The 18,324-nt window shown below is 36.1% G+C and overlaps 1 protein-coding gene across 3 annotated transcripts in view; it reads left to right on the forward strand.

Moving 5' to 3' along the window:
• The window catches only part of LOC109073535 (plexin-A1-like), a 195,536-nt gene that overhangs the window by 99,307 nt on the left and 77,905 nt on the right, over positions 1-18,324 (forward strand). For all 3 annotated transcript variants that reach the window (XM_042713505.1, XM_042713507.1, XM_042713506.1), the window contains exons 5-9: positions 9,169-9,269; positions 9,794-9,917; positions 10,147-10,300; positions 10,382-10,481; positions 16,486-16,600. In XM_042713505.1, coding sequence (XP_042569439.1) covers positions 9,169-9,269; positions 9,794-9,917; positions 10,147-10,300; positions 10,382-10,481; positions 16,486-16,600 — 594 coding nt within the window. The remainder of the gene's footprint in view (positions 1-9,168; positions 9,270-9,793; positions 9,918-10,146; positions 10,301-10,381; positions 10,482-16,485; positions 16,601-18,324) is intronic.

The raw sequence follows: 18,324 nt of genomic DNA on the forward strand, positions 1-18,324 counted from the left end.
GAAAACCCTGAAGGTCAGATCATAACCATGCATGGAAGGAAAGCAGACAGAAAGGCTTTGATTTCTTTTTTTACTTTCTTAATAATAATTATAATTAATAACTCAAAGAACTAGTTGTCACCCAGACATAATAAACAAAAGCGCTCTACATTGTGAGGGGGTATCTCCTCATCCACCACCGGTGTGCAGCATCCACCTGGGCCTGGTCTGTTTATGCACAGTGCATGTTAGTCACTTTCTGCTGATGTAACCAGTGTTTGGGGATGCTAGACATTTCTATGCACTTGCAAAGGCTTTCTGAATGGCATTTACCATGTTGCTAACAGTGTTGTTATTATTAACTAAAACAATTAAAAACTGTTTTGGGGTAATTTAAATTAAGCTTAAAAAAAATAATAATATTAGATGAAAAATGATATTAGATCTCAAATGAAAGTTAGAAATTTTGCATTGGCAACTAACTGACATAAAATAAAGTGAAGTACTAAAATTACCAAAAACTAAAACTGAAATAAAAATAAATTAAAGCTATATGAAATAAGATAATAAATACAATGACAACTGAATATATAAAAATTAAAGCTTTTTAAAAAACATTAATGCATACTATAATAGTACACAGAAGATATCTGTGGTATTCTGCTCTGAAATAGACCAAACTATATTTACAGTGTAAGTTTATGAAATTTGTTTTGTCATCCTTTAATGAAATGTATTATTTTCATTGCTTAGAAAGCAGTAGCACGCCTCTCCTCAACAAAATACATGATTTGAGGTATCTATTCATCTATGTAGATCAGTTGGTGTGGAGTTTAGGTGTGATGTTGTAATCTTTCTGTTTTTTTTTTTTTTTTTTTTTTTTTTTTTTTTTTTTTTTTTGTGGTAGTGGAATGGGAGAGGTTTGAAAATCCGCTCCCGTGTCACCCTCTAGTTGTCACCCAGACATGCTTTACATTATGCAAGTAAAATGTATCACAATTGCTATTTTAATTGCCATCTTAAAGTGCAAATGTGTTGAAATGCATGCTGGTTTATTGTGTCCCCCTGCAACGGTTGGTTCTGCGGGTGTTGGGGTGAGTTTGAACGTACAGGATGAGCTGAATGAGTTTCACAGGCTGCTCTCTCTCTGTCTGTAGCCACTGCACACCAAGACCCAGAGGACCGAGCGAAAGAGAGAAGTGGAAATTAATTGGTTTGAAGCAATTTGTTCTGTCTTCTTTCCTTCATCTATCTTTTTTCTTTTCTTTCTCCCCTCTCTTTTAAGTGGTCCTCCTCCTATGGAGGAAGGAGTCAATGGGAGAGGTGCCCCAAGGGTCATTTTCTTTCAAAGAGCGGGTCCTCTTTCTCCCTCTCGCTCCGTCTTGCTGAGATATTGCGGACTCTTTGAGAACTGACAGCGGTCGTGGGAGATAGATTATGATTGGATAACTCCGGCTTCCTTGAAGCCATCTTTCATTAATTTTTCTCTCCCCACATTCACTTCTTTCCCTGTTTATCGTAATCTGAGGCATCTCGCCATCTCTCTTGTCAACAGCACCGGCTAACAAGCCTCCGTCGCCATCTCTCTAGCCTGAGTCACACATTTTTTCTCCAGGTTTTATTATGTTTGAGGAGGTGGACGGCCGACGACCGCCGTTCTCTCACAAAAGACAGAGATGTTATTGTTCCCCATTGAATCTAGCAAGCAGAAATTTTCAAGACAATCCATAAACACAATCACACCGTAATCCGGCCCACATTTTAATATGTTGGCTTCCGTACCTCAGGCTTACAGAGATATCACACCACGTTAGAGAACAGACCAGGACCCTAATGATATTGCTGTTTCTTGCTGATCTTAGGGAAGAAGCATTGTATGTCATCCACGTCCATCTTCCCCTTTGCTTCTTATGTTTTTTTTTTTCCTCCATTTGTATCTCTACATTGGATAATAGAAACGGCAGGTGGAGGCGCGTGTTGTGCCTCAAACATCAAAAACATCATTTCGTTGGGTTGACAGAACAATTTTCCATTTCCGATATTCACATCCACTTAATTAAAAGTTGCTGATAGCCCGGCATCTCTCTGACGCTCTGGGGTCCGCGGGAAGACATAAAGCTGTCCCGTACTAAGCGAGAAGAAACTTCGATTAGCGTTAGCTTGATTTAAATAGTGCTCAATGCCTTATAGACGATAAAGTTTACAACGTTTATTTGAGGCTGGGAGGAATTTCTAAAAAAAAAAATTCCATTAATGGATTTGTCAGTTTAGTATATTGCTCATGTAGTTTTGGGAGATATTGTTTATGTTTTTTAGGTGACTCATGAAACCTGTCAAGTATGTGTCTGGCTCATATTTCACATAAAATTGAAAGGAAAAAAATATGAAATTATATTTGGCTTCAAGAAAATGAATTGGTTTAATTTATTTGTTCAATGTGTGACATTGTTTTTATGATGAAGTGCATTTGCCCTTAAATATCTCTTCATCTTAAATTCTAATTTTTATAACTGTAATTCGGAAGAATATATACTATAATTAATTACTACAATATACAGTATACGAATATATACTCTAAATAGATAGATAGATAGATAGAAAAATATATATACGCATTATTATATTATAATTATCATTATATATTTACATTTTAAAATAGTTTAAAATATGGTTTAATATATTTAAAATATATTTTAGATTATATTTAATTATTTTTTTTTAATGCACATTTTGGTATGAAATGCGATTTGTTTCCATGAGATTGATTCATTCACCCAACTTCCAACAGCGGCACTTGGCTCCATCATCAAGTATAATGCCCAGTGTGTGTCTGCTGTGGGAGCGTTTGAAAGCATGTGTGTATATTTGTATATGCATATTAGAAGCGTTTGATCATAGCGACAGTGCTTGTATTGTTTCCTTACATAGCTGCACCTCGTGGCCTCTGTGTAACACAGTACAGTGAGGAAACTCTACACATCTCTCTCACTCTCTGAAGGTCAGTGTTCTTCTGTACTGCTCTATCAGAGAGCTGAGAGGAAGTATCATCTGGCTGTAATCTGATTTGGGTGGCGGACGTCTTAATATAGGCAACATGACAAGACGGAAGGAGAAACTGCCAGCTCTTCAGTTCACTGCATCTGTGTGTGTGTGTCGAGGTAGTGTGTATGTATATGCTTTCCATCACAAGTTCGGACACACTTGACTGAATTTGTTTAATAACATTTAAATCTGAAAGTTTATGCTTAAATGCTTGAAATTAATTTTATAGACTGGTATAAATTGGGATGACATGAATTGCTTAATATATATATATATATATATATCTATATATGTTACGGAATGTAGAAAATTAAAAAAAAATTTAAAAAAAAAAATTTTTTTTTTTAACGAAATTAATGCATGTCATCACTTTATATACAGTATATATATATATATACATATATGTACATATATATATCACACAATATATATCAGACTACAAAATTATTATATTATATTGTGATGTATATAAAACCCTTGAGCCATATAAAACTATAAATATAATAGTAAATAATGCATAAATAAAAGTATATATAAATGACAGAATAAAATTCAAACATGAGCCAAATGTTTTCTACTTTTCCTGCATCCAAATAGCCACAGAAAATTTCAGATTTTGTGAAAAAAAGATTTTGATGATATTAAATTTAAGTATTTGAACATATTTTTCCACTTATTTGCAGATTTTAAGTTAAATGATTTTGAATACTTCCTTTTGTCATTAAAACCCAAACTTTCAACATAATAATTTGTATAAACTTTATAAGCCTGATGAAAAGCCCTCCTTAAATCAGTATAAGCTGGTTGTATCTGGATTTCATCAAGTTCAAAATCACCATTATATACCATTATATATCATTATACATTTTTAAATATAGTTTTATTACTTTTATTATAATTTTTTACAAATATTTCCAATTATATTCTAGATTATATATTGAATATTTATTTAATTATTCATTTTCTCATTGGCCTGGGGAAGTAGTGGGCCAATCATAAAAACCTGTGCCCTTTTAATTTAATTTATTGTATGTGTTTCATAGTGTTAAGACATTTAAATTGTGAAAAATAGTAACACAATGAAGGTGTATGTGTGCTACAATTTTGACTGGTAGTGTAAACAACTACACAGGGGAAGACACTTGGAGCAATTAAAACCAAATGAAAGTTCACCTCTTTATATATAAGCCATTTATGGCTTTCATACACTCATAATTTTCATTCTTTTTCTAGTTGGTCTTCTCTGATAGCCTTTTCTTCCCATTCTGTCATTTTACAACACTTCATTTGTTCTTTTTTCCTTCTCACTATAATCTTACTGAGGAAATCGTCCAGACGTGACATAGTGACCAAGTGAGCCATTCTAGAGCCCAGATGTTGCCATGGTGATATCCATAAACCATGCACATTACAGACATACACACAAATCCTTGAATGTGTGTTGGTATTGATAAAGCAGGATTTTTATTGAGCTCGTAGCTGGAGACTCTACCGACATGTAGCAGTGAGCGTTTGCGTTCAATAACACACTGCACCATGAAGGCCGTTTCTTCTCGCATATTTGCCCTGCAAGAAACACGGGAGGAATTCTGAATTTGAACATTTATTGAAGGTGAAATAAAGAGATGGTTAAGACAGGACCGAAATACCAAACATTTATTATGTTTTAGTATTTGTTTATCACATTAACAAGCCGTTGCTTTATATAACTCGGCAAAAGCTGCAATTTAAAACTAATTATAGAGTAATTTAAGTATGTAACCAAAATCTTAAAATATGAGCTGTAGATTATATCTGTGTCTAAGTCAGTGACAAATATGATGGCAGGTCTTTAGCGGCAGTGACATATGGTTCCATCAGAGGGGGCGGAGTCTGACTGTCAGCACACAGTGCTAATTAGACATACTGTTGATTATACTGTCGAGTCAGTGCCTTGGAAAGTATGTCTGATGTAATAAAACAATGCTTTTGATGGTCTTTTGCCACGTTATTAATGAAAACAGTAAAAAGAGAAGAGGAAATCATCAGAGAGAGAGAGAGAGAAAATGGCCAGATGCGAACCCACATGTCCCAGTTTCTTTAATAAACCTCCTGTGTTTTCAGTACCAGCTAATTGCTAGGCCATGGCTCATTAAATAAAAATAAATAAATAAATGTAAAAAAAATTATAGGAAAGCCATCTATATAATGGTTCATACTTTAAAATATAATGTTTCAAATGAAAACTTATAGCAGCACAAACATAAATCCTATTCACTGAAAAGGATTTCATGATTATATTTTTAAGTCTGTTTTGACTTTGAAACATTTCCTTTTTTTATTTTTATTCTCTCGGAAATTTATATTTTTTGCTTGATATGTAAAGGTTTTGAAATCAATTTGACAGTAATTACATTTAGAATTTCACAAAAGATTTGAATTTTAAATTCTAAATTGTTTTTCAAACATTTTATTCATAAAAAAATCCTGAAAAAAAAAAAAAAAGGTTTCCACCTGATTACATTACATGTATATATATATTGATATATATATAAGTTTTATCATAAAAAAACTTCAAAAATACATGACATGCCAATTTTAGGAGTGAAAAACCGCAAGAAGCCACAAAAGGATGTGCATTACCATGATTTTACCTTGGTAAGGTTTGTCTTAAGCATGTTTCAAAGCAGAAATCCTCTGGTAAATTGACTTTAACTTAGAGCCTCAATTTAGCTCATTGTTTTATAAAATATCTGTCCATGAAATATATAATGTTTACAGTTGCCAAGCAACAGTAACTTTGCATATTATTATATTTCAGTTACTTATTTAAATTTTCTTAAAGAAAACATGTACAATACCCCCAATGCAATAGCTAAGCAAGGTTAGTCTGTTCATGGAAATGATCTAGGCAGTGCTATTGTGCATGCTATTACATTAAGCATCGACACTTACAGCGTAATATATAGAGAACACCCTTCCCCTTCAGTAGTTCTATACAATAAATGTACACAAGGTTTATGTTAGCAACAAAATAAGAATTCACAGTCATTTTTCTTTCTGGTGAATGGCAAGAACAAAAAATAAAAACAAATAAAAATGTAAGCAGACAATACAATTAAAGAGAAATGAAACAAATAAAGACCTGCCGACAAATGGTGACCAACTTGGCATATTATTAAATTTCAGTTGATTTGCAGCCACAGGTGTGAATATTTAGACTATATTGACTTCACACAATAACTGGAAGTTCAGATCTGGTGTTACAGGTGTGTTCCGTCAGTTATACGGCCACAGATGTTGTGTCCCAGGATGCCGTTTATCATCGAAACGATGTTCAAGATGACCCCATCACCCTGACTCAGGTTAACCTTGGACATATACCCCACAGGGCTTTCACTGGTTTGATGGCAATACATAATTTATGTTTGGTGTTGGAGACATTCTTTAAGAAATGGAACCTATATGAGCAGAGCTTTACTTCTGCAGCTGGGCTTAATGTGGCTCTGGAGCAGCGAATACTGTCACCGTGTACCAAGAGACGACCTGCAAATGGTTTTGGCTGCATGGAATCTCTCTCTTTCTCTCATTCTCTTTCTTTTTTTCTTCCATCGTCTCCCTCTAGGCTGTGTCTGGCTTCCTGGCCTTGATCTATGGTTTCATCTGCCATTTCTTCTTTTGTGCGTGGCCAAATGGAAGATAGATGAACAGGGAGGGCTTAGAAGGGGGGCGTTAAAAGAAAGAAAAGGCCTCCTAGTCTAGAAAGTTTGCTTTTTCTAAATTAGGCTGTGTCATTTTAGGGAGGGGGGGTGTGCAAGAGAATGACCTATTCATTTTTCCATGTGTGTTCACGGAAAATGTGCGCTTGCTCTCTGAGGTGTGTGTGTTTTGGGGATGGAAAAAAATAAGCCATCGATCATCACAGCCACCTTTAGAGCATGACCAGTTTTTTGGCCCAAATTGCACAGATGGCGCAATTACATGCACTGGGTTTGTCCAAACCCCACACAGAATAAAGAAAACACACCATCCTCGATTACATCTGCACAAGCCTTCTCAGATATTGAGTGTTTGAATTCTGACAGGGCTCATGGATGAAGCTTTGAGAACTGCAAGTGTGTCAGCAATCAACAGTGGCACACTTATTGAGTTAATTTAGATGATGTGTTTTATTTTAGTTGAACCTTGTTATATAAAGTTCAATCTTTTTTATTTTCTGTACTGTTTTATTTATAATCATTTTGATGTTTTTTACTTTAGTAGTGTTTGGATTATATTCAGTTAACCTTTTTTATATTTAGTATTTTTTATTATTTAGTATTATTTTTAGCATTAGTCTAATTTAAATCTTGTTATATTTTATATATTTTTAGTTCAATATATTTTTAATTTAGATTTGGTTAAGCATTTTATTTTATGTTTAGTTTTAAGTTTTTATTGTTTGTATTATATTTGTTACATTTATTTTTAATTCAACCTTTTTTGTTTCTATATTTTTCATTTATTTATTATTATTACATTTTTTTATTTATTTTTAGATATTTTAGATATTTGATTCTTTTTATTTACTTTATTGTTAAAACGAGTGTCTCTTAACTTTTATGTGTGGTCCAGAAACCTTTCAAACCCACGAGTGAATGTTGCTACGCTCTCTTGCTCCTGCTCTCTCTGATTGAGATAATTTTCCATTGTGACCCACATGCCTCGTGCCTCGTTTGCAGATGTTATTTGTATTTAATATACCCCTTGCTTCTCCTCCTCCTCCTCTTGTAGAGAGATGAATGGTTTGTCTTTCAGCCGTTTAAATAGAGAGGGATGAGAGCTCTCTCTCTCTCTTTCTCGTATGAATGGCTGCTGTATAATAGTCTCCAACCCTGATGTTTAAACAAAGAGCAGAGGTAGGACACAATGCTCAACTGTCCGATTGGAAAATCGGCTTAATTGAAATATTCCAGATGGCGAACACACCCCAACCAAACGAAGAACTGCGATCTCTCTTTCTTTTATGGCCAACCCCAAAAACCACAACACTTTGTATTTGATACTGTATGTCAAACTGTTGCATCACTACTCTGTCGGCCTTGAAATATATGTGTGTGAGTGTGGTAGGCAGCTGTCTAGGTTCTGGAACAGAGCCGTTGAGTCTCCAGAGTCTCCAGTCAGACATTATGATTGCTGAATAAAACTATATAAAAGTAGAAGTGTGTCGGTGGCTAGCAATATTTCTCAGCATGTTTCAGGCAACGGTTCTCTCTGTTGGACATTTGTAATATGTAGTATGCAAGGTGTCTATGTGAAAGAGTAACTGTGTGTTTGTTGAACTGCTGACAGTGATGGTGAACGTGACACCCTCTGTTTTGCACTGCAGTGCTTAGATTTAACATAGCACTCTGTAAGCATCAGGCAGGTTGATCATTAGATATTTCCATCTGTCTGTCTTGTTTGTAATAAGTAGAGCATGGCGCTAGCAATGCTGTAACTGTGCGTTCAATACCAGGGAATGATAAAATGTATACCTTGAATGCAGTGGAAGTCCCTTTGAATAAAAGTGTCTGCCAAATGTGCAAATGTACAATAAAAATACACAAACAAAAACTCAGCTGCTCTTGATGCTGACACCTTTTGCTTCCATTGTAAATGCTATGTTCATTTCTTTATGTAATCCCAGATAGCACACGTATGTCTGCAAGATGTCTGTTAAAGATAGCTCCATCTGGAAAGCATCTGCTGTGTACAAACATCTGATAGACGTCTTTAAGATGTCAGTTTTACATACACTCTAAATCATAAACATCTTAAAGATATTTTCTAAACGTCTATTTGACATCTGATAGGAAACATCCCATAGATTTTAAACTTTGCAGATTAGCAAACACTCTTAAAAATATATCTTGCAGACGTCATATAGACGTCTCTGTGATGTACGTATGATATCAGGGATTTTTTTTTTTTTTTTTTTTTAAATGGGAGATGAAATGAATCATAGATTTTCTGTGGTAAATAACTATGTAACAAATGCTGTCAAATGAGCTCAACTTCAAAACATTTCACAGGATTGTTGTAGCTGATTCCAGTCTCTGGCGTTATATTGCTTATATTTTTCTAACTGTAATTGCAAATAGAAAAACACATTGAAATAAAAACTAGTGAGATTTTGTGTGTGTGTAGGTGAGCCGGGTGCCAGTGGAGAGCTGCGAGCAGTACAGCAGCTGTAGCGAGTGTCTGGCTTCTGGTGATCCCCACTGTGGCTGGTGTGTCCTGCACAGTGTGTGAGTATCTGCACCTCCTGACCCCACAGCTGCTCACAAACACATAGACATGTTTACATGGCTATATGAATGGGGACACACTGCCATGTTATGAAACAAGTTTCCAGCGACAATTTGTCTGTCTAAAGATGCTTAGCTAGGAGACACAAGAACAGCCAAACAGAACATGTTTAATATATTAATTAGTGGGACTTTGGACCAGTAAAGAAACGATAAAGCGTTCAAAATCACATACTATGTACTGAAGTGTTCTTGATGAAGAACTTTTTAAGTAATTATTAATGCATTAATGTATTACTTTTTGTTGTTATTAATATAATGCAGCAAGAATTTAGGTAAACAGATGTTTTTGTTTTGGTGTTTTGTTTGAACACTGCTGAAGTTCTGTTCATCACACCACACAGTGTTATTCCAAATCTAATCAACCTACTAATAAAGTATGCGCTTGATCTCCCTGGTTGATTATTCTTAGAAATTGATTATAATGGGTTTTATCTGTCCTGCTGAGTAATATTTGTGTTTAGATGTTCACGTAAGGACCGCTGTGAGAGAGCTGATGAGCCCCAGCGCTTCGCCTCCAGACTGGAGCAGTGCGTCCGACTCACGGTGCAGCCCAAAAATATTTCAGTCACCATGTCTGAAGTTCAGGCAAGTGTTTGTGAACAACAGCTCTTTAATTGTGATCAGATTGTGATTTGGATCACTTAAAATACATCGGGAATGAGGTTTAGATGCCATGCGGCTAAAAATATCTACATAATATCTGGATATGAATGTCCAGGTGTCTTTTGTACAAATGTTCCGTGTTTGTCATGCCAATAAAGCACACTGAAATTGAAATCTGTTCCTGTCTCCCGGTCTGTTTTCGGTTCTACAGCTGGTTCTTCAGGCTCAGAATGTCCCCAGTCTGGCTGCGGGCATTAACTGCTCATTTGAGGACTACACTGAGACGGAGGGACACATCATGGGGGGGCGTATATACTGCCTGTCCCCCTCTGCACGGGAGATCGCTCCCATCACGCGCAACCAGGGTAAGGCGACACGTGCACTCCTTTAAAAGCCTCCTTCCGCTTGTTAGAAAGCACTGAAGCTCACCGTGTGTCTGCTGGCAGGTGACAAGCGGGTGGTGAAGCTCTATCTGAAATCCAGGGAGACGGGGAAGAAGTTTGCCAGTGTGGATTTTGTCTTCTACAACTGCAGCGTCCATCAATCGTAAGTCTCACACAGGAAACAGAGAAGGCAGTTTCCTGTCGAACTCTCTCCCTGTTCCTCTCTGTCGTTCTTTCTTTCGAACTAAGACGAGTGTCTTTTTACAGGACTGTGTTGTGTGTGTGTTTACTGCTTCTGAGTGAGAGAGGGATGTTATTTTTTTTGTGGCGTTAGCAGTTTTTTGCTGAGATCAGGGATGAGATCAGACTTTTAATGTCATTTCATTAACGACTCGTGAGCATCCCTGACTTCAGCCATCCAGCTTTACTGCTCATGAGTTATATTCCCGCAGTTCACTCGCTCTCTCGCTCACATTCCTTCATTTAAATCCATCGTCACGGTGTTCTCGGATCAATGACAAATAAAGATATCCGCAATGATGAAAAGGAGGAAACATTTAAAAAGCTTGTCTAAAATGCATGTGGCAAGTTCCTAGCGATCTGTTTTCATTTTGGCTTTCTACTTTTATGACCATTCAGAAAATTGAATGGCTATCATAAATATCAAATAGTGTAAAAACAAAAAGTAATTATTCCTTTTCCTAACTTAAATATATAAGAAAGTGTAAGCATCTTAATGAACTTAAAGTTTGACACATTTTTCAGATTTTCTTTTTCAGGTTTTAATTGTCAAGTTTATTTTTAATTTTTTTTAATAGTTTGTTGTCATCAAGTTAGAATTAATTACAATCTGAAACAAAGTCTAGAAAATAATTTTCTTAAAAAATAGTTTTCTAACAAAGCACATATCATGAAATTTTCTTGGGATTGTTACATTTGACAACACAAACTAACCTTGCCATGTCATAAAATGGTCATTTATATCATATTTTTAAAAGGCTTTCTGACCTTGACATACTGTAATGTTATGTACTGTTTTATGGTTTTCTTGACACAATTACATGTTGGTTGTGCCACATTAACTTTGATTTGCTATAGAGTTATTATAGTTAATTAAAAACTAAAACCATAAAAAATAAAAAACTTTATTAAAATAAAATATAAAAACTTAAACTTCTTTTATTTCAGATAGTTGCCATGGAAAGCTTTTCTAATTTAATAATAATAATAAAAATAATAAATCTATTAATAATAATAATAATAATAAAATAGGACAAAAACACAAACAACACAACTAAATAACTAACACTTTAAAGTGAAAATTAAAATAAAAAAATTATAAAAACTATAACAGTATCTTAATGATATTAAAATAATATTAGTTTGGCAAAGTTATGTAAATAAAAATAATATCCTGTTTTAAATAAATCTTAACAAATTTGCTTAATTTCTTATTCATTTAAAAAAAAATATTATTTTTTATTATAATTTTAAACAGCAGATTTAAATAAATACATTTATTTTAGCCTTTTAATCAGACTTTATTACTCCACCTTGGCATTTTTGCCCCACAAAAAAAAACAGCTAAATTAATTTTAATTCAGAAATTTAATTGAAAATATTCATTGTATAAGATGTGTTATGATTAACTGAATTTTTAATGTTTTTTTTTAATGCATACGTCATTGAGCATTTACACAAACCATGCTGATCCTGCCATCACCGTTTCATTTTCTTGATCTTATTTCCAGTCTCTCTGTCTGTCCCATGGCTCCCACGCTCTCCTCTTCCTCTTCTTGTTCCGCCTCTCTCCGGATAGACAACAGGTTGTGCTCCAGGCAGGAGAGGCTCCAGATGTTTTGAGCTCCAGTGTCTCCTGTCCTCTCCTGCTCTCGTTTATTAAGTCAGACTGTGTGTTTTTCGCTATCTCAGTGTGCCTTACATTAGCATGGCACTGTCCCATTAGCAACGCAGCCACTTCATCTAAAGCTGGACGCGATGAAGTGCTCACCTGGCGCCCCTCATGTGTGTGAGTGTGACTAAGGCACACTGTTTGGCTCTAATGATCACAGGGTCTTTATTCAGTGTGTGTGTGTGGCAGAGGGGTGCCTGCTTGGCACGGCAAATTACCCTGCTAGCTATTTACATGCGGCGTAACAATATTAGAGTTTAGCAAGAGACAGAGGGAGGGGACGGCTTAATCGAGCATGTGAGGGGCCCGATGCATTTTTAACAAGAGGAGCACGGAGTGAATAAGGAGGAAAAATTGGAAAAAAGACAGATAGATGGCAGCTTTTGTTGAAGCGATAAAGCACTTGCAAGGCTGAAAGGTTAGCAGTAGCTCGTGCATTTTAATATGAAAAGAGTCCATGCGTGTGGCACAGGAGACACACACTGTTGAATAGACCATCCCTTCTGTGTGTGTGTGTATGTGTTAAAGCCTCCAGTTTGGCACAATGTAATTTGTGACATCTGACATCTTGTCTTGTGAGTGTTGTCACCATTTTTTTCCCCATTTATTTATTTATGCACCATAATTTTTTATATTTAAATGATACTACAAGAAAACTTTATCAGCATTATATATGAATTCCAGGGGAACCATTTAGAAAGAAAAGCATATTTTGTCACACAGTAGTTTGATTAGTTTCACAGTACTGGCGGTAAGGAGGATGACATGGCGCTTTTGAGGTGCGTGTCAGCAGTGATGTAGATGCCTCTTCAGGAAGTAAGATCTGAATAATACAAGATCAAAGTGTGCCAACGTGACATTCATTAGGGGATGCTTCTCTCACTCTTTCCTCCTCTTTCTTCCCCTCTCTTTCTTCCTCTACCCTGTTTTGCTCTGCTCTCTTCCCTTTCTCTCTCCCTCTCTATTCCTTTTTTGTAGTTGCATCCTTGTTTTTCTCCTTTTCATTCATTTCCCTCCCTTAGAATCTCTCTCTTTCTCTTTGTAAGGTTCAGCTTGTCCTTTAATTCAGCAGCTCTTGTGTCTCATGTAATCGGAGCAGAGTGAGGAGAAAGCTTTATCATGCACCAGCAGCGGATGTGAGCGTAAGCCTTTGAACATTTGGCACAGACAGGGGAAGAGGTGTAGAGCGCTCTTCTCGCCTCTTTGTGACGCTCTCGCTGACCACAGAAGCCTTTTCATGATATGAGAAAAGCACTAGGCGTCTGAGGAGGATTTGGGAGCAGTGAGATACATGTAGCTTGCGGAGTGTGTCTAAAAATACTGAAGAAGCAGCACTCTGTGTAGTCCATACTTCAACATTTGTGTTGTAGCTCGAAGGTCTTTTTATTTTAGCGAATTAGTTGGGTGTTTTTTTTTTTTTTTTTTTTGTATGGAGTATTTGGAATTTCATCACTCAAAAGTGTTCCAGGTCCCTGTGTACTTAATTTTGTATTAAAATAATTTTTTGTTAAACTCAACATGGCATAAAAACAACTGTGTTTACTACTTCTTTTATTCTGAACGATTCATTAGTGCATGCTAATCTGATGATGATGATAATGATGATAATAATACTAATGTAATTAATTGTCTGGTGATAATATGTTTTAATAATGAAAAACGACACAAATATTAAATATTATTTTATTAAAATAATTGTTATATATTAAATTAACATTTTAACACAACATTAACAGTAACATATTATTATATAAATTATTATTATTATCTAAACTATTATGAAATACTTTCCAGTTCTATAGTGATATTTGTTTATTGATTTGCTTAAACTTTATAATTTGAAAAAAAGGCAAAAATAATAGTAGTAATACATTTATAAAAATAAAAAAATGCAGTTAATAAATAATAATAGATTTTTAAAATATATAATATGTAAAATATTTTTAAACAACCAATTAAAATCATTCATCAAGTGTGTGTGTGTGTGTGTTTTTTTATATGATCCTTAAGAGTTTTTAATTTTGACTTTATAATGTCCAATGGCAAACAAAGAGAGTGTTCTGGAAATCTGTTCCATTATGACACTAGTGGTGCAGAAATGACTCGCTTCACCTTTAATATACAGTTGTGAAATGGTTTAGAAGTACTGTGCAAATCTGTTTCCACCACTTGTGTCAGGCTCAATTCATTGTAGAGTTCATGATAAGAAACTGCTCCCACGCAACTCTTCTGTTATGACTTTTTGAGACATGACTCTGAGACTAGAGCACAGATCAGCGTCCTTGTCCTCCCCTGCCAAACAGCAACAAAATCTTCCTCTGTAACTATAGCAACGAAGCCAACCTACACCTTTGTCTCTGTGCGGTCTTATTTTTCACCTTGAGGTGCCAACTCTGTCAAATGTGGGCTCAGTCGTTAAATGTCTTATACGAACAAATCATCAGTGTTATTGATGTAAATGAGTCATTTTCAACTGTTGAATGTCAAGCTTTGCTCTCTGATCATTTTCTGTGTGTAAACCTGAATGAATGGATTGTGTTTGTATGTTTTGGTTTCTTTTCTGATGTCTTTTGATGAGCGCGTTCATTCACTCTGTCTTTGATCTGTCTCACTCTCTGTCCATCTCACACCATCTGCTCTCTGTCACCTCTGCTAGAGAGATGAAACGTGTTGAGAAAGGGAAAGAGAACACATAAAAGACCTAGATTTGTTTGAAAAACCATCTTGGAAATAGGATGTTATCATGGATGGTTGCTAAGGTGCAAAATTAATAAATAATGGTCTAAGTGTTTTTTTTATTATTATTTGTCTGTTGCTAGATCACTGCTAGATGGTTGCACAGGTGTTTTTAGTTTTTAATGTGTTTCTGTGCAGTTGCTAGGGGGTTCTGGGTGGTTTGAGTGTTTTTGTGTTTGTGTGTTCTACTGTGTGGTTGCCAGGGTGTTCTGGGTGGGTGCTAGGATGTTGCTAAGGTATTCTGAGTGTTTTAGCTCATTGTTATGTGGTTGCAAGGGTGTTCTGAGTGAGTGCTAGGGTCTTACCAAGGTGTTCGGAGTAGTTTTTAGTAAGTTGTTATACAGATGATGGTTATGGGTGAATGTTAGGGTGTTACTAAGGTATTCTGAGTGTTTCAGTAGATTTTGTGGTTACTAGGATATTCTGAGTGTGCGCTTGGGTGTTGCTAAGGTGTTCTGGGAGCTTAAGCGTGTTATGTGAAGCTGTTAGTGGTTTGCAAGGGTATTCTGAGTGTGCGCTTGGGTGTTGCTAAGGTGTTCTGGGAGCTTAAGCGTGTTATGTGGTTGCAAGGGTGTTCTGAGTGGGTGCTAGGGTGTTGCTAAAGGGTTTTTTTTAGCTATGTGTTATGTGGTTGCAAGGGTGTTCTGAGTGGGTGCTAGGGTGTTGCTAAAGGGTTCTGAGTGTTTTATCTCATTGTTATGGGGTTGCTAGGGTGTTCTGGGTGGATGCCAGGGTGTTGCTAAGCTGGCCAGAGTGATTTAGCTCATTGTTATGTGGTTTCTAGGGTGCTTCTTTCTGGATACAAGGGTGTTAGTAAAGGTGTTCTGAGTGTTTCAGTACATTATGTGGTTGCTAGGGTGTTCTGAATGGGTGCTAGGGTGTTACTAAGGTCTTCTGAGTGTTTCAGTACATCATGTGGTTGCTAGGGTGTAGGGCTTTGTGGTTCTAAGTGAGCTGCTTGGTTGCTAGGGCTTTGTGGTTCTAAGTGAGCTGCTGTATGAATGCTACCTGTGTTCAGAGTTGTTGCTAGGGTGTTGCTAAGGTGTTTTAGCACATTATGCAATTGCTAGTGTTTTCTGGGGGATGCTAAGGCTTTGTAGCTACTGAGTTGCTGTACAAATGCTAGGGTGTTGCTAAGGTGTCCTGTTTTTTTTTTCAGCACATTGTTATGTGATTGCTAAGGTGTTCTGAGTAGTTTTTAGTGTGTTGCTATACAGTATTTGGGGTATTCTAGGGGGTTGCTAGGTCATTCTGGTGTGTGCTGTTGCTTTGGTGGATTCTAATGAGTTCTGAGCATGTTTAGTGTATTGCTATGCAGTTGCTACATGGTTACTAAAGTACTCTGAGAACAAGCTAAAAATACAATTGTGCAAAGCACCAAAGTCCAAATGCTTATAGAGGAACATGTGAGAATATGTCATGTGGAAAAGTCATGGGCATATATAGAATGCATCCATATGTGACTTAGCCATTATTAACTAAATAATACTCTTTTTCTCTGATTGTCTCTTCTTTATAGGTGTCTTTCCTGTGTGAATGGCCCCTTTCCATGCCACTGGTGCAAATACCGACACATGTGCACCCACAATGCCAATGACTGCTCCTTCCAGGAGGGCCGCGTCAACATGTCTGAGGTCAGTCTTTCTAATACAATACATACAATTACACACAAATGACTTTCTGCTCACAACTCTCCTTTCATTTTAATCGGAAATTGCTTTTCATGTTTGCGACCCATCACCGACAAATTCAGGGGTGCATATGCACACATCAGCGGTCATGTCCCATTTGCGAGTGTTGTTCTTTTTGCGCTGGCTTTGTGTGAGCAGCTGTTCTAAGGAGAGCGGGGCTGGATTAATGCACTTATAAATGGCACTGACTAAATGACTATGCAAATTGTATTGTGTTATACATTTACAAATGCTACATTTGCATAAAAACCAATATCAATCACATCTCTCCCTTCTTTTCGTATGAGCACTGGAAGTGCAAGAGGCAGCATTACATGTGTACAGTGGGTTATGATTACCAACGCACACGCGCATCAATCCTCCACATGCCCGTTCTTGACTGCCGAAGTCGTCTCAGGGGAGCATTTGTATCTCAAACCGTTTTGAGTCGACCGGGGGGCTGTTCACGCGCTCTGCAGGTGTTAAACAGCCCTTTCTCCATTGAGAGGGGCATTTGGGTGTAATGTACATAAATGTTTACCATTTTGCACACAGCTTCATTGCTGTTCACTCCCAAACACCTTCCTGCTGTGCTGCAGTATCTAATTCCTCAATATTAGTTGAACTTGGCTCAAAACATTTGCGTCTTGCACCTGAGTAGTAGCCACTGCCATACACCATCATTTTTGTTAATGTATGTCTCATTATATGCACTTAATTTATAATTTAAATAATAATAATATGTTGTTGTAATTGTTGTTTTAAAAAATTTATTAGTAATAGAACTCAATACTCATTATCATAATTATTATTATAATTCAAACACAAATAAATTACTAAAAATTATAATAATAAAAAGTCAAACACATTTAAATTCTTAAACTGTGCCATAGACCCACCTTTATATTGAGTTTATTCATAGAAGCTTTTGAGGATGCCTTGAAGGAGTAAGACTATTTTACAATATTTTCTTTTTCTGTTTTGATGATTTATTGTTCAAATTAATATTTATATTGATGTTTACGTGGATTGTGAATAGTTGTTTAGTGCAATGTGCAGCGAAATGTCTTCAACACTTTATCCTTGATTATATTCATAATGCAAAGGGCCTTGATAGCTTTATTGATTTTGTAGAATGGTTACAGCATAATGTGAATATCAAGGACACAATTTTTCATTTAAATGTTATTTTATTAAGCAAATGTATTTTTTAAGTCGCTCTGGTTAAAAGCATCTGCTACATGAATAAATACATGAATGTAAAAGTAAATTCATTAAGTGTAATCCTTCAGCTGGAAAATAGTCTGGCTTTGACAGTATTACGCCTAGATTATTATGTTATGGATGATTCATTTGGACAGTAGCTAGATTACATTACGTCATAACCTGACTTGAGGTCATGAAGAAGTGGTCATGACGTGTGTAGAGACTAGTAAACACTGGAAAAGAAGCTCTTAATAAAGAGGTTGGTGGTGTGTGGTGTTTATTGGGTGGAGGATGAGGGTGAGACATTGGCAGGGTTTTGTAGGTGAAGGTGTGGAATTGAGACAGAGAGGGAAGGATAGGTGTGTTTCAGATCTGGTTTCTTCAGGTAGCAGCAGTTAATAACCAGTGGTTGAAGTGAGATTTTGGAGATTGCTTTTCATTATTATTGGCAGTGGGGTCTCAAAAGAGAGTGAAGGTGCCTG

This window comes from Cyprinus carpio, chromosome A23 (assembly GCF_018340385.1).
Source record: "Cyprinus carpio isolate SPL01 chromosome A23, ASM1834038v1, whole genome shotgun sequence".
Lineage (NCBI taxonomy): Eukaryota > Metazoa > Chordata > Actinopteri > Cypriniformes > Cyprinidae > Cyprinus > Cyprinus carpio.